The sequence below is a fragment of the Pavona decussata genome, unplaced genomic scaffold (genome assembly GCF_977016875.1).
Source record: "Pavona decussata unplaced genomic scaffold, jaPavDecu1.1 SCAFFOLD_91, whole genome shotgun sequence".
Taxonomy (NCBI): Eukaryota; Metazoa; Cnidaria; class Anthozoa; order Scleractinia; family Agariciidae; genus Pavona; species Pavona decussata.
The window spans coordinates 2,118,379-2,133,716 of NW_028145508.1; the positions used below are offsets into that span (position 1 = coordinate 2,118,379).

General features: G+C 40.5%; 2 protein-coding genes across 2 annotated transcripts; one reads left to right on the plus strand and one right to left on the minus strand.

The window, feature by feature from the left end:
* Nucleotides 1–825: 825 nt before the first annotated feature.
* LOC146474186 (mitochondrial substrate carrier family protein ucpB-like) lies at nucleotides 826–7,454 on the minus strand. Its single transcript, XM_085117456.1, has 3 exons — nucleotides 7,063–7,454; nucleotides 6,134–6,296; nucleotides 826–1,610 (listed from the first exon to the last, which is right to left on the minus strand). The coding sequence occupies exons 1-3, from the start codon at nucleotides 7,133–7,135 to the stop codon at nucleotides 923–925; spliced, it is 924 nt and encodes a 307-aa protein (XP_084973582.1). The 5' UTR covers nucleotides 7,136–7,454; the 3' UTR covers nucleotides 826–922.
* Nucleotides 7,455–7,582: 128 nt separating this feature from the next.
* LOC146474187 (uncharacterized) lies at nucleotides 7,583–15,086 on the plus strand. Its single transcript, XM_085117453.1, has 6 exons — nucleotides 7,583–8,443; nucleotides 9,705–9,853; nucleotides 10,694–10,919; nucleotides 11,521–11,628; nucleotides 12,419–12,537; nucleotides 13,924–15,086. The coding sequence occupies exons 1-6, from the start codon at nucleotides 7,729–7,731 to the stop codon at nucleotides 14,212–14,214; spliced, it is 1,608 nt and encodes a 535-aa protein (XP_084973579.1). The 5' UTR covers nucleotides 7,583–7,728; the 3' UTR covers nucleotides 14,215–15,086.
* The last annotated feature ends 252 nt before the right edge of the window (nucleotides 15,087–15,338 follow it).

Sequence of the window (15,338 nt, forward strand, 5' to 3'; positions counted from 1 at the left end):
AGAACGCAAAATTCTCACAAATTATATTAAAGATTGTATATATCAGTCAGATTTATGTGATGGAGGCCCGAATTTTCTAGTTTATGGTTCCCTTTTCAGCTTCATCAATCAGTTCAAATTGCACTGGTCACCAATAGTGACCACGTACATACATTCTGACTGCTTTTTAGGGAAATGGATTTTTCGAGATTACATGTGAAGGAATAAGCTCTGAGGATTGGGGAAGGTACGCTAAACTGAGGAATATCGAATACTACATGTAACTATAGAATATGACAACTCCACTGAAATCATTTCGGTGACATGTAAAGTTGATGTAAAGTTGACTTTCTTACTAATGTCCAAGGGCGATCAGAAATTTCAATAATTCTAGAAGAACGAGGAGCGAAAAACGGACGAATACTAACGACTAGTAACATTTTGACGCATTGTTCGAACAATGTAGAACTCGTCTTTGGCATCAATTTGCACAATTTTGACGATAACAGTATGTGAGACGGAAAATTACTTGTATATGCGCATGCTTGTCTTTTCTAAGCCTGCATCTACTGCAGAATTACGTGTAATTTTACACGCAGCCATTTCAGCTGTGGACGGCGGTTGCAATTAATTTTAGCAACTGCCTGCAATACTTCGTAGAAGGCTAGCAGAGAACATGTGTTGGGGACGCAAACTATTCTTCCAAGACGCAAACGCGGAAATGCTCGTTTGCGCGGACTTCAGTTTCACTTAGTTTCGGACAAACTTACACATGCGTTAATTCCTTAGCCCTGATTTTCCACTAGCGTATCTTGTCTCTCCAGCTAGCACAAATCATGAGCAAGCACAAGCTTCCTTCAGATTTTAATAGTGCATTCCTAATACAAAATTTAGATTCGTGAGATCGACTCATTGAAAAAAGCCGATCAGTGAGAAAATTCTTCTATACTGGGCTCATACCAACTGAATACCGCAGCCTTTCAAAGACAAAAAACGTGACAATAGTATGAGGTCCAATTCGCATCCAGTTCGGTATAAACCCTTTGTAAAGCCCCAATATTCCTTCATGCTTTACAATTTTTGCTATACAGTGAATGGTAGTCTTGTAGACTAGAGGCGCACCACTGATATCTTTCTTCTGGTTCATCATGCGCGTTTTAACCACATCAAAGGGGGAGGTGCTACAGGCCGTCACAAAACCAGCAATGACGGATGAGACCCCATGAAGTGCAGGACCTTCCTCCATCAACTGAGCATTTAAAAGTGTGTGTTTGGTATGATCATAGGAAGGTATTTGGGCCGCTGTTAAGATTGCTGCACGTTGAACTGTAGGTCCCACACCTGTCCATAAACCTCGGACACCTTCCGTCCGCGCAATTGTCCAAAACGCATGAAAGGTATGTCGATATTTGGATTGCTGTCCGGGCCCCACGGCTTGAAAGCGCACCTTTACCAGGTCTGTGGGTGTGGCGATTGCACTGCCTATTGTCCCTGAGATTGCGCCGGCTGTTATCTTCTTCCAAAGGGGAGTATGAGCTATATCAGTAGCTCCTAACTGAACTTTCAATGGCTCATATGCACCGAGCCGGATTGTGCTGTAAGAGCCCTCTCTCATTAGCGATGGAAGAAGCCTTGAACACAAAATAATAGAATGATACACATGGTGGTCAAGCCACGTTCACAAGAAGGGGCGGGTAATGGACCGAGGTGACAACTAGAGGGAAAAGGGGATGGGCTGTCTTAAGATGGCAGGGAAAGTGGGGTAAGGGGTAAAAAGGGGATTCCTAGGTGGTGGGAACACGAAAAATAAAAATAATTTGCAACAATGCATAATATTTTACAACAGAAATGAGCGTAACGCAGCAGAAGTCACAAGAAAATGGGTGGGAACTGAATTAAAGGGTGCAGAAGTGGGAAATTCACACGCCCCTCTTCCATCCCCCATCCCCACACAAAAAGGGGGAAACTCATACACTGTCCTCGTTTGTGTTGGTGAAGCTGGGAAGGATTTCTGAACATCCTGCTTTTTAATATTAATAGTTAATAGTAATAGTTTTTTTTATTCTGTCCAAGATTGTAGTACAGGTTCCCCCTGCTTTATTATAATTCCACCTCTTTCAAAAATCTCCCTTTGTGTCTCATAAGGTGAGTCGAGAAACAAGAGACTGATTTACTGCTTCAAAAAACAACTGACTGCACAAGCCATAGTACCTGAGAGGTGGGGGGGGGGGGGTGGGATCTGGAGGAAAATTAGTTGCATGGGGTTTGTGGGATTGATTAACCAGTTTGAATATAATTTTGAATACTAAAAAATCATAAATATAATTTATTGGTCATTAGATTTAAAACGCAGTCATTATCTCCTCTTCATCTCTCGAACTAACACTTCATTCAAAACTACATGTACATGTACTCAAAAACTTAACCAGCATTCTTTTTTTTTGTGGAGGAGAAAGACAAAAAATCATTTAATGAGTTGTGGTACAAGCCAATCAGAATCAGGGAGGGTCCTGAGTTTTATGAAAGGGGGTGTTTCCAGGCAACATGGGTCCTTATTGGGGGTCTGGGGGTGTGCTTCTCTGGAAAATTTTTAAAATTTACATTGTGACATAAGGGGCTGTTTACGTGGAGGGAGGAAGGTCCTAGCACTAGAAATATCCCAGAAGGCGGATCATCTTAGCACAATATGTTCTCTGTATTCAGTTTACATGCAAAAAGCTGTACTGGGAGCAGTAGCACTAGGATCTTTGTAGCAATAAGATCTTCCTGGCTGAGAGATAGGAAGATCCTAGCACCATGAAAACTACCTTTGCTCAAAAGGTCCTACTACTAGGGACAAAAAAAGAAAGAAAGAAAAAAAAGAACATGGCAGTGGCCAGGCATTCAGCTGCTAAAGCTGACAATTTTTTTCTTTGCCTTCTCCACTTGGTAACCACCCTGACCAAAATTTCTGCATGTAAACCAAACTAGCATCTTCTTCTCTCCATGTAAACAGAGCCTAAGGTAATAATCAATCTGGGGCTGCAAACCCCTTAACCCCCCCCCCCCCCACCTCCTGGATCCACCCTTGATAAGAATGTACCAGCAGTCATGTTGCTATTCATGGCTGACAGGAATGCACACAAGGAATGACAGAGGTCTACCAGTTGGTAAAAGAAGAAGAGGAATTCAGAGATAGAAGGACTGATTGTAGTGGTAAAACTCCTAAATTCCCCTAGGACTCCCCTTCTCCTTGCCCTCCTTGCAAAAAGAATATTATGGTTATTCATTTAATTTGACCTTGATGATCTAAATAACTGAAAAGTCTATTATGGCGGTGGCCCATGGGTGTCACGGCACAAACAAAAACTTCCTGGCACAAACATAAACTCTCACGGCACAAACATTAACTTCACGGCACAAACAAAAACTTTACGGCCCAAATGAAAACTTCACGGCAAAAACGAAATCTTCACGGCACAAACGAAACTCTCTCGGCAGAAGTGATTTTTGCGGCGGAAGTTAATGTCACATCAGTCTTTACACGAGCGGTTACTCAGTCACTCGAACCCCACTGATGACTTTGAGTTGGGACACAGGAAACTTTTTGAGATTTCCATTTGAGAAATACATGGGAAATTTTTTCGCATTATTGTGAATAAGCTGGGACAGAAATTTCCTTTTATGGGAAAAATTTGGGAAGTTGTTACCTTTCAACATTCCACAAATGGGTTTCTTCTGGGAAAGAGATTTTGCCTTCTTTTGTATCCCAGTGATAGGAAAATTTTGTGACTGCATTCCCATGTTATTACCAGAGTTGTGAAAAATATGGGTACATTTGTTTTTATTGGAATAATATGAATATAAAGTTCCATGTCATTCCTAGAGTTAAGAATAAAAATGGGGATGATTCCCATGTCATCCTTAAAGTTGTGAATAATATGGGAATGTTTCCCAATTTTGGTCCCAGAGGTGGGAATAAATTGGAGATATAATCCCATGCTATTCTCAAAGGTGAGAATAATATGGGAATATTTTCCCATATAATATATAATTTGTGAAGTTGTGAATAACATGCAAATACTCCCTGAGGATAGCGAAGAAAGCCTCATTCGGTATTATTATCGTTTCTACTCTCGCAATCTGATTGGCTAATTTTCATTTTGACCACTGTGATGACGAATGTCGTTGTCGATAAGAGTGCAGACAACGCTAAAGTAAACCACATTTGATTTGTTAATTTTAAGAGGCTTTGAGTACAAAGAATTTGTTTTGCTTCTACTGAAGAACCTTAACATTGAAATGAGCCTAAGCACCTTGAAACGACGAATCAAAAGTTGTCTTAGGAGACAACGACCCGACTACAACATCGCTGAGGTGAGGGCATCTTTCCAAACTATTATCAACAGTCGTGGATATTTACAAGGGTATCATAGCCGTCACAATGCCATGCGTATAAATGTGGACCAGGGTTGTGATAAATCCTCCTTCTCAAGCGATGCCCCATTCTTAATTCCGTGCCATCGGGATCCATTTCTTGAAGAAGTTCATGCATAACGACGCGCGGTATTCTAGTCTCTCTGAGGTGCAGTGTGTGCCATACCGACCTGTAACCTTGCAAAGATCCATGACCGTTGATACTGTTTTGTCTGTATATACCCTTAGTTTTTAGCTTCTTTAATTTACTTGTAACTAGTTAATTGCAAACGACCCCACAAGCTCATGTAGCTTTAATACTCATCGTTTTAAAATGGCCAACTGGAAAATATGGACTGGACTCTGGACTGGACTCTGGACTGGACCCTGGACTGGACTTTGGACTGGACATTATTGAACGAAGTTAATATTTAACGAGATAGCCGGATGCTCTCGTAATTTCTGATTGCAGCCGTAGCAAACGGACACTTTGCTATCGCAGAAGTAAGGGAGGTTAGCACAAAGGCTGCTGATGATTTCTTTTTCCTCGCAACAATGTTTAGGCATTTAGCACCCCTTCTTCCTCTCCCACCCCATAACTTTTCCAGTGTTTTGCCCCTTCAAATGTGTTTGAATCGAACTACATTCCTAAAATGGCACACGCACGAGATAGGATCGCGTGGCGACATTACATTGTAACGTGATGACTTCAAACTTTAACAGCCTTCACGCAATCATAGCCAAGCGTACAAGTGGCCGGGTTTGTAACGTTGTTTCCCGCTGTAAACAACTGAAGTGCTTATTGTAGTCCTATCTGGTTCAATTGTAGGTCGGGAATAGTGCGCAAAGCGATCGCGCTCAACATATCGAATATATTGAATTGGACTACATTCCTAACATTCTTTAGACAGCGCACGCATGAGATATATCGTCATATTATCCACGTAAAGTAAAGTAAAGTTGAGTTACTTGTCAGCATTGTTCGATTTTTCGTTTATGTTCCGTTTGAAAAAAAACATGCATTCTTAAAACGTGTTGAAAGTGTTGAAAAAATTCCCCGCTGGTTAATAATTAAATAGAGATTGTTAATCGTCATATTATTAGTTAAATATTAACTTCGTTCAATAATGTCCAGTCCAAAGTCCAGTCCAGGGTCCAGTCCAGAGTCCAGTCCAGAGTCCAGTCCATGTTTTCCAGTTGGCCTTTTAAAATAAAGGCTATCTATCTATCTATCTATCTATCTCTCTATCTAAGCTTATCTACTGTTGATAATACCTCACATCATCGATGAATCGATGTTGTAGTCGGGTCGTTGTCTCCAAAGACCGTAGCTTTTGATTCGTCGTTTCAAGGTGCTGAGGTTCATTTCCGTGATATGCATCTTCAGTAGAAGCAAAATAATTTCTTTGTACTCAAAGCCTCTTCGCTATCCTCTTCTTCTTCTCCCAACTCAAAACCGGGTTCAACAGATTTGGCCATTTTTCGAGCGACTGAGTAACCGCTTGTGTGAAGGCCGATGTGACAGTATAACTTCCGCCGCGAAATCACTTCCGCCGTGAGAGTTTCGTTTTCGCCGTAAAGTTTTTTGTTTGTGCCGTGAAGTTTTCGTTGGTGCCGTGAGAGTTTATGTTTGTGCCGTAAGTTCTTATTTGTACAAGGGTTGTTTGTACCGTGACACCCATGGGCCACCGTAGTATATGCATCATTGAATGGGACCGTTATCAGTGCTCTTGACGGTTCACATGGGTATCGAACTTACCCTTTATAAAGGCCTCTAAGGCCTTCTTCAGAGAAGATTCTCAGTGCGCCTCTTATAAATCCTTTGTAATACCGGTCCTTAAAAATGTTTTTACTACTGTGGTTTGCACCCAGTTCATTCTCAAGCTGCATACGAATTTTTATGACATCTATAGGATTTGTAACTGCAAAATATCAAAGCAAACAATAAGCAAGGAACCGCACAACGAAAATGCGGCAGGTATACGCAGGATCTGTAAAAGATCTAATCAGCCAAAAATATAAATGTCAAAATATCAAACACAATTCGAGCCAGTTATTTACTGTCTGAAAAGTCCACGCCACCCCTCCCCCCTGAAAAAGGCGTGTTTTACATGCTAGTGTCGATTATGAGAACAATTAGTAAAATTTGAGAAGACCAAAATGTACCATAAGCGAATTTTGTATAATTGACGCACATGTAGTTTGCAAATTTCAACTAACTGCCAGTGGGTCTCCGATCAAGGATGCAAATTTTATTGATGGCCTCCGGCGCCGAAAGGTATCGCGTCGTTCGCCGGAGTAAGGTCGAGTTCGCGTGACCTTCCTGTCACTTCAGTCGAAGGGAAAAATTTTTTGTTGTTCTCTGTCATTCGAGAGCAAAGATTAGCCAATGGTATAAACCACACATGATCCGTTATTTTCTTACGATGGAGGTATCTATTGGCAAGGGCTATAGAGATCCATGAACACATGATTATGACGACCGATTGCGTGTCGTTTTTGAATCGCTTCAGATCGATCGTTTCTAATTTTGCTAGAGATCGATTTCGGATCACATCAGAGCAAGCTATTAAATCATAACAATAAATTGCAGCCGAGAAAACCCCATAGCACACCGGCCAATGATCATAAGATAGGTGTAAAATGAAAAGTGATAGGACATGCAATGAAAAGTCACTAAAATCTTACCTGCTCCTCCGCACATGTTTGAAACACCACTCAGAAGAAATCGCATGAAATTATCCGAGGACTGCGACGCCATTTGGAAGTTTTAAGATTAGCGGTTTCGGTGCTGTGAACAGCCACAACGAGCATGAGAGCGATCGTGACGCGACGAATTGGGCAAAACCTCATTTGCAATTCAAGTATCGGTCAAATGCTGAGCCATGTCTGACGGATCGGAGTCAGGTACCGTGGTAGAAGTATAAAATTACTTAATAGAGACATTCATTGGACTGAATCACAGCAATTGTTTCACAGATTTGTCTAGAAAAGCAAACCTAAATTTAGTACTTATTCTTACAAAGAAAGAGAAATTCGTATTTTAAACAATATACGAGTATCTCGAAACATTTCACGAAGCTTTACAAAATCTCCGTGAAATATAGACGTTGGGTAATGGGGTATGTTATTGCATGTTATTTTTATCCCACACCCTGCCAGTTGTCAATCACCCCTGTACTGTCCAATGAGAACTTTTTCACGCGGGTGGGGTGGTCACACATTGTCCATCGTCAAACCAATCAGAAGCGAGCATACTGACTTTTGTGGGGAGTCCACAGCCCTGCTTCCTTCGAGCTTTGCGCCGCCATCATTGCCGTTTTCACGCTTGTAGGGTGGGGAAAGTAGCGCAAAATGGCAACGCCAGGACAGAAGGAGAGAGAGGCAGAACTTCATTCTGTGCTCAAGGCAGCAAACCTGCTAGACTACTACCCAAGTTTCCTAGAACAAGGAGGTGACGACGTGCAGCAATTCTGCGATGCGAGCGAAGAAGAGTTCAAAGAAATCGTCGGCTTGGTCGGGATGTCGACCAAGCCTTTACACACTCGAAGGCTGCAGAAAGCTTTGGTGGAATGGAAAAGCAAGCGTGGACATTCCCCCGAGCGTATCGCTCCGGGTTCGTGGATGGATAGGTGGGCTCCTTCGCCACAGGTCAAGCAAAATAATCCACCGGTAACCACTCCATCGCCGAGCACTTCAGGTCGAAAGAGGCGCAGTAGTGCCAGCGCAAAAGGTGGCCCAGAAAAGCGAGTTGTAGAGCTGAAACTACCTCCAATGGAAGTCATCATCGATTGGGAGAAGCTCGACCCCGAACGCCAACAGCTGATTAGAGATCACTCGCGTATTTATGGACGAGACGCCAAGAAACGTAAGACAGACTCGTTGAATTCACACGAACAGATGATCAATGAAGCGGCTGCACAGCTTTGCCTGCGCGATCCGACACTTCTAGTTCGACGCGACGAGTTGTTTACAATGGCAAGACGAGTTGTCCGGGACAGTGGATTTACTTTCGTCCACGGACATTCAAGGTCAAAATTTGCCTCTGAGTCCGACGAGGAAGCCGATGGTAAGCGATATGTGATTTTATTGTTGTCTTTAACTTCTCTTAAGTTTATTGTCTACATTTTGATAACATTAGCTTTAGTGTTATCTTCGATTCCTCCTTGAAATACGATATAAGTATGTTTGAAGTGATCTGGAAGGTTTCATTTCGGATACAAGGTTGCTAAGTGCAAAAGCATAGTGTTGCAGCTTACTAAAATAGTTATTGTAAACATCTTTCACACAACTGTGTTTGAGTCAAAACCCAGAAACTGCCTGGTACACCATGTTTACTTGACTGAGTTGCAGAATTTAGCTTAGGTTAGGTGAACTTTGCTAATTATATAACAGAAAGCCCAGCAGCTGGTTCTTATAACACAAATTAATTTGTACTTTTAGAGGGTATTTATTTGTAAGCTCAGTTGACATTTAAATGGAAAATTGACTGTGAACACGACTTTAAGCTTGCCTGCCTTGTATTATCATCTCAATTGACCAACATTTCCCATAAAAGAAGTTCTCATATCCAAGTCAACTGCCTTGAGGTCCACTAACCTCTTGCCTATAGCTACCTGCAGTTCAAAATCTTAGTGATTCCCCTGAGGAATGTACGCAAGTGCAGCATACATATGCATGTCCTTGCAGGCATTTGCATTTGGAAGATGTTTCTGCAGAGGGCAGGGAAAGTCTCCTAATTGCCTGTTTACACTTACATCAACAAATTTGCTCAACCTATTACAAATACAACCATTATTTTCATGCATGCATCTGTGTAATTTGTTAGTAATATTTGCATTTGCATCTGTGTTGCATTTGTCGGTGTTGTGTACTCGATAAATTACACTTACCGTCGCCGGCACTTAACTTAAGCGTGCACATTGGAGGGAAAAACATGTTCTAGTCCCAAGGGTGCAAACATGACATGTGATTTTGGTGCCAAACATTCAAAGTTTGGAGTAGGCAGCTGTTGTTGACTTGATTTGTTTTTGCTCAACATAATATTCTTTGCAAGAATTTTTAGATGTTAAGAATACTTTCTGGAGGCAAGTGTGCTGGTTCTAAGTGAGAAATACTTCTGCAAGTTGAGAAAAAGGAAATAAGCTTATGAGTGTGATCTGCCTTTCTGGCACAACAGTTTGCTTAATGGCTGTCAAACTTCAAATGTTTGGCGACAAAACACGTCATGTCTGGCACCCCATTAGAACATGTTTTTTTTGTCTCGTGTCTATGCTTAGATGCAACCGACAGGATTTCTCTTATGCTTTTGTTTTGTGTTATAACAACAGCCAAAAAGAATCAGGTCTCTCAAGCAAACAAACTTAAGAGAGAGGAGCGTTTGAATGAGATTGACGATCTTCTGCAAAACAACAAGGAACTACAAGAGCAAATAATGCAGAAACTGGATGAAGCAAGAGCACTGAATGCCACAACAGAGGTAGAGAATCTCCCTTATCTGTTTTCAAAGGAGCATCGGTTGAGTATGCATAACACTTTGATATTTACTTGCTTAAAATAGACAGAAGGTTAGTGCAGTTACCTATGCAACTTGAGCAGTTGCAGATAGAAAGCCTGACAAAAATTCAGACTTGACTGGGATTCCATTCAAGCCTGAATTTTTTTTCTTAAAAATTTCAGGCTTTCTTTTTTGCAGCTACGCAAGTTGTGCACATAAACCGTGATGCTTCCCAGTCCATTTAAATTTATGCTACTACAAAACTGTATAAAGTTACCAGTTGTCAATTTCAGGCCTCATCAGGGTGGGGAGGTGGATTAAAGTACCACTCAAAAGTAAGTCACCACCCTCTCGCGAGACGCGACTCTCGTCTCGAGAGACAAGATTCTCATCTCGAGAGGCGAGAGTCTCGTATCTAGAGACTTGACTTTTTCGCGAGTTTCGCGAGAATATCAAGTTGAGTGTCAGTGTTGTTGATACAGCACAACACCCTTGTTACGCAGCAAGCTGAATTTATGGAGTTCGATGGCAAGCTTATCAATCATGAACTCGCATGTGATTTACTTGTAAGCTGTACATGTAAGCTTGTGGTCTGGGGAAAAAACATGCAATGAGTCAGGACATGTTTACTGCAGTTGCTTGTATTATGTGTGGTTAACTTTAGTCATGGTGAATGTTGAATTTCAAACACTCTAGAGTGCAAACAGAGAAATAGGGAGCAAGGCTTATTTTGAATGAAATTTTCGAGCAAGCCTGATGGAGATACACGTTGATGGAGTTTAATAACTGTTATTTTTTTCATTATGTTTGAATATTCATCAGGTTAATGAACTGCAAGCTGATCTCAGCAAGCTTCAGAGTCAACAGGTTTCACTTCAGCTGGAGCACAAAGAGCTGAAGAAGAAACAGCGTCGTTCCGAGAGATACTACACTAACAAGCAGTCAAAGGATGGTTCACAGAATGACAGTGTGCAGGGTGATGATATGGAAGTGGTGGAAGATGTCTCGTTACAGGAGGAATTCACTCCAGATGATCGTTCCGAGGAAGGTTAGTTCTTCCTTTTAATCGTTTCAGCCCCAGTATCATCAAGTATATTTTCGTCGGCATTCTCCATACATTTCTTATATTACTAGTTGGGAGAAGTTGTTGGAACATCAAGACATCTTTGGTGATCATTTCCTATTTTTTCATGACTTTCATATTTGATCCAGAAGTTATACATTGTAATGTGAGATGAAATTACTGTAAGCCCCAATGTCGAGGTGTATGTTTGAATCCTCATTGGTCTCTATACATTAATTTTCTTATGTTATGAGTTGGAAGACTACCGGTAAGTCTATGCATCAAAACATTTTTTCATTGGTGTTCATTTTGGTGATTCTTGTGATGAAGTATATATCCAGGTATTATTATACCTTATTGCATTATCATCACATATTTTCGCTTTTTATTTGTGTCTCAGGAATTTTTTACATTTATAGTCGTTCTTATTTCATTCATTCTTGACTTGATAATGACATTAACCGAATGTCGAAACGCCGTCGCATTTGAAACTTAACCAAGATGGTTTTAAACTTTTCAATTTTATCACAATTTATTTATAGTTAAATTATTATAATGATATGCAATATGTTTGTTTTGTTACCAGGGCTTCCTGCAGATAATGTAGATGATGCACATGACACCAGTACAGAGCAACCCAGGACAATGTCAGGTCCAGAAGCTGTGGTCACTCAGATATTGGCTCCTGCTTCAGGTATATCATAGTTATTCATTTTTACCAAACAGGATACTGTATCTCTGATACTGAAAAACTGTATACAGTAGCACTCAAAACTATTTGTGCATTACCATGTGATAAAACCTTGTCTTTGCCAATGCTTATTGGTGCAAATTCACCTTAGTGGGGTGAAAACTGCAATGCTTCACAGCTGAAAGCAGCTGAAAACAGCAGTGCATTAGATGCAGTAATACCTTGGTATGTATCAAATTATGCGTAACCATTGTTGCAATGTAGTAGTGTTCTTGAACTTTATCTCAAGTTTTAATCACTGAGGGAAAGTCAGAAAATGACAAAAAGATTTAGATTTCAGAAATTCCGGCAGGTACATGTTCATGTAGTAGCTGCTTCATCTTGGGGTCTTACTGACTTTTAGTTTCAATTTCAGAGTATGACGGTACTTCTCTCCAGTTTATCCCGATTGATGGCTTTATATGACTTACGTTTAGGAAACTGTTTGTTACGCGCTAAATAATATTGTAAATGGCAGGTGCCCATCATATCTCGATGGTTATGCTTTTTATTTGAAAACTTCCCATTATAACACACTTCAACAACATGTGATGCCTTAGCTATACCCAAGTTTCAATCAAAATCAGGCGTTTGTACATTTCACACTAGTACAAATCTTCTTTGGAATTCCCTTAGTGTCAATGGCAGGACCATTCACAATGAACCCCAGTGTTCACAGTACATTGTAAAATTATGCACCAATTGTACGTGTACATGTATAATTATTTGTTGTTTTTCTCTTTACTTTATTCAGGTATATCCACAACATCAGCCAACACAGGGAACCTTCCTCAGCGACAAGAGCCCCTGAACCCTGATGACGAACCATCAGTGAGGGCACTCTACACTGCTTTCATGCCTCATCCTTTGGCGGTATGTCTCCAACTTGATACTATGTGTTCAAAAGTTAAGTTTGCACATACAGTAAGTTTACAGTCTGGATTATCTTGAGTCAATGCTTGGGGCACTTATTACAAGCTGAGCTGCTTTGAGGATGTGATTAAACAGTTGAGGGGTTTCTGCCAGAAGTGTGTGTATTGGGTCTGATGCCGATTGGTTACTTGTTACTTGTAGCTTAAAGGACCCTAGTCAACCTCCGCCATTTTCGATGCCATTGAAATCATTGATATTGCATGGTGAAGCGAAATCTTATTGCTTTACTGTAAGTTGTTCCTGAAAATAAGTTTCATTATCTTTAATAGTTTCACAGTGATTTCGTTCATTTCGACATGCTGTGAATAAAATATAATAGCCAAACTCTCGCATATAAACAAAAACAAAGGTGTGGCTGACTAGGGCCCTTTAAATTTGATGTCATTTCAAAACCCAAAAATGTTTGTCAACAGAAACATAAAATAATTGTCTAGTTTTATTATAAATTATCACCCTAGTGCAATAAAACTGTTGATTAGTGCCTCTGGCTAGAGACAGAGTAGTTCGAAATGGATTGAAACTTGAAAAATGTTAGGCTAATGTTTTTCAAGTTCTCGCATTTTTGTTTTCAAAATGCGCTAGAACAGATCACGAGTTCTTCTTTTCAAGAATTGAGTTGATCTCTTTCCTCTCATTGTTCTAAAATTGTTTTGTAGCTATGTGAAGGTCTTATTGGTTGACCTTTTTATGTTCTGTGTGTAGTTTTTGTGCCTATTTGACGACTTTACAACGAATATATGACCATGATACATAATTACTGTAAAGTAATAACGTTAGTTTTGTAAGTAGTGAAGATATTGTAAGTACTGTTATTGCCTGATTTCATACCGTGGGGGTCTGGGTACGAGTCTGTGTATTATGGGTTATGGGACTCAACACCCACATAGCCGGAAAGAGCACATCGAACTTTACAACATCCTCAAGTTTGGTGTCAAGCAAGCTAATATTAGGCGAGATACAGCCATTCAAAAACTTAAAAATTTACTAAGAAATGTATGGAACGCCGGACACACGTCCGGCGCTCCATACATTTCTTAGTAAAATTTGGAGTTTTTGAATGGCTGTATCTTTCCTAATATTAGCTTGATTAACACCAAACTTTGAAATGTTGCAAAGTGCGGTGTGCTCTTTCCGGCTATGTGGGTGTTGAGTCCCATAACCCATAATACACAGACTCGTACCCAGACCCCCACGGTATGAAATCAGGCAATTATTGTAAGTATAGTAAGTATTGTTAGTATTGTAAATATTGTGTCACGTAAGCCATATAAAACATGTTTTACATTATACCAAGAACTCATTCAGGGTATTTTTCTTGCCTGGCAGACTGAGGTAGTCCAGCAAGTTCAGCAGCAGTCAGAAGGCAGTAATGTGATTCCTGCTGGTTATTCACCCGCACTGGTCAGCGCAGCAGTGTCGTCGGATCCCACTATCAATGCCCTGTTGAGCTTGGGTGCTAAAGACAAGGTCCTGCTACCCAGTATGCTGCCTCCTGGTGTGTCTGTGGCAGCTGTGCCAGTGACGACAGGAGTTGGTGCAACAACCATTGCGCCTGGTATCACTGTGGTGATGCCTGGTCAGCCTTTACCAGGAAATGTGAATGTTCCTTGGCAGTGATCACAGTGTATGTTACTCTCAGTGAAGTGCTTATAAAAAGTAGTCGTGGTGATTGATTTTACACTTGGCTGTCACATACCTGTGAAATTTTGTTAATCAAAGCCAAGAAAGTATTAAATACTGAACATCATGTTTATATGGAAAAACTTCATTTGCAGTTACTATCAGTGCACAATTTACATACATGTATGCGACTATAAAAGTAGTTTGGTAGAAAGACCTCGTCAGTTGGTCTTCGTGTTTCAAAACAAACGTAGCAACCAACTGATGAGGTATTTTGACAAAACTAGTTTTATAGTTGCATAAAGTATGTAAATTCTGTGTTGAAAGTAAAAGCAAATTAGGTTTTCCTGATCAAGATGAGGCTGTCGCATAGGGTTGGTGAATTGTAGGTTTGAGACTTTTGAGAATGTTAGACCGACATTTTTCTTTCCAAGCTGAAGATTTATGGACTTTCGTAGGGATGAGCTTTTGAAGTGTGAACCTGATTCATAGAGATTTGTAGAGATAAAACAAAGGAAATCACTATCACAGACACCTCAAAAGCTGGTTTTAAAAAAAAACTTCTCCGTGTTTGGTAATTGGATGAAACACTCTTCCTCATGTTTGATAATAGATACATCAAATCTTTCAACAGTCTCTTATCTCAGGACCTCAAGACTTCCTTATCCTTGCAAAAGCCAAAAAATATAAAAACTTTGTAAGCCTGCTTAATGAAAAACAATGATTGAGATGTAGGGACCTGCTTTTCTGAAAGACCGTTCACCAACCCTTCACATGGAAATGAACTGTTTCATATTAACTAAAGGTAATTTGCTTGACCTTACCAAGAGGATGACAGTATGATAGCCAATGTCAAGAACAAAACTTCATGGTATACAGTCGAGCCTCCCGTAAGCGGACACCCTTAAGAGCACAAAAGTTGAGATCTCCACTTATACATGTAGGAGGTTAAAAATGTAGTGTCTGTATGTAGCTGAGGACATGACCAAGTGTCCGCTTACAAGAGGTGTCCGCCTACGGGAGGTGTCCGTTAGCGGAGGTTTGACTGTATTCTGACTCTAAAGAGTGGCCCACTCTTTAAACCCTAAGCTTTTTCTTTTCTTTTGATGGACAAGTTATTT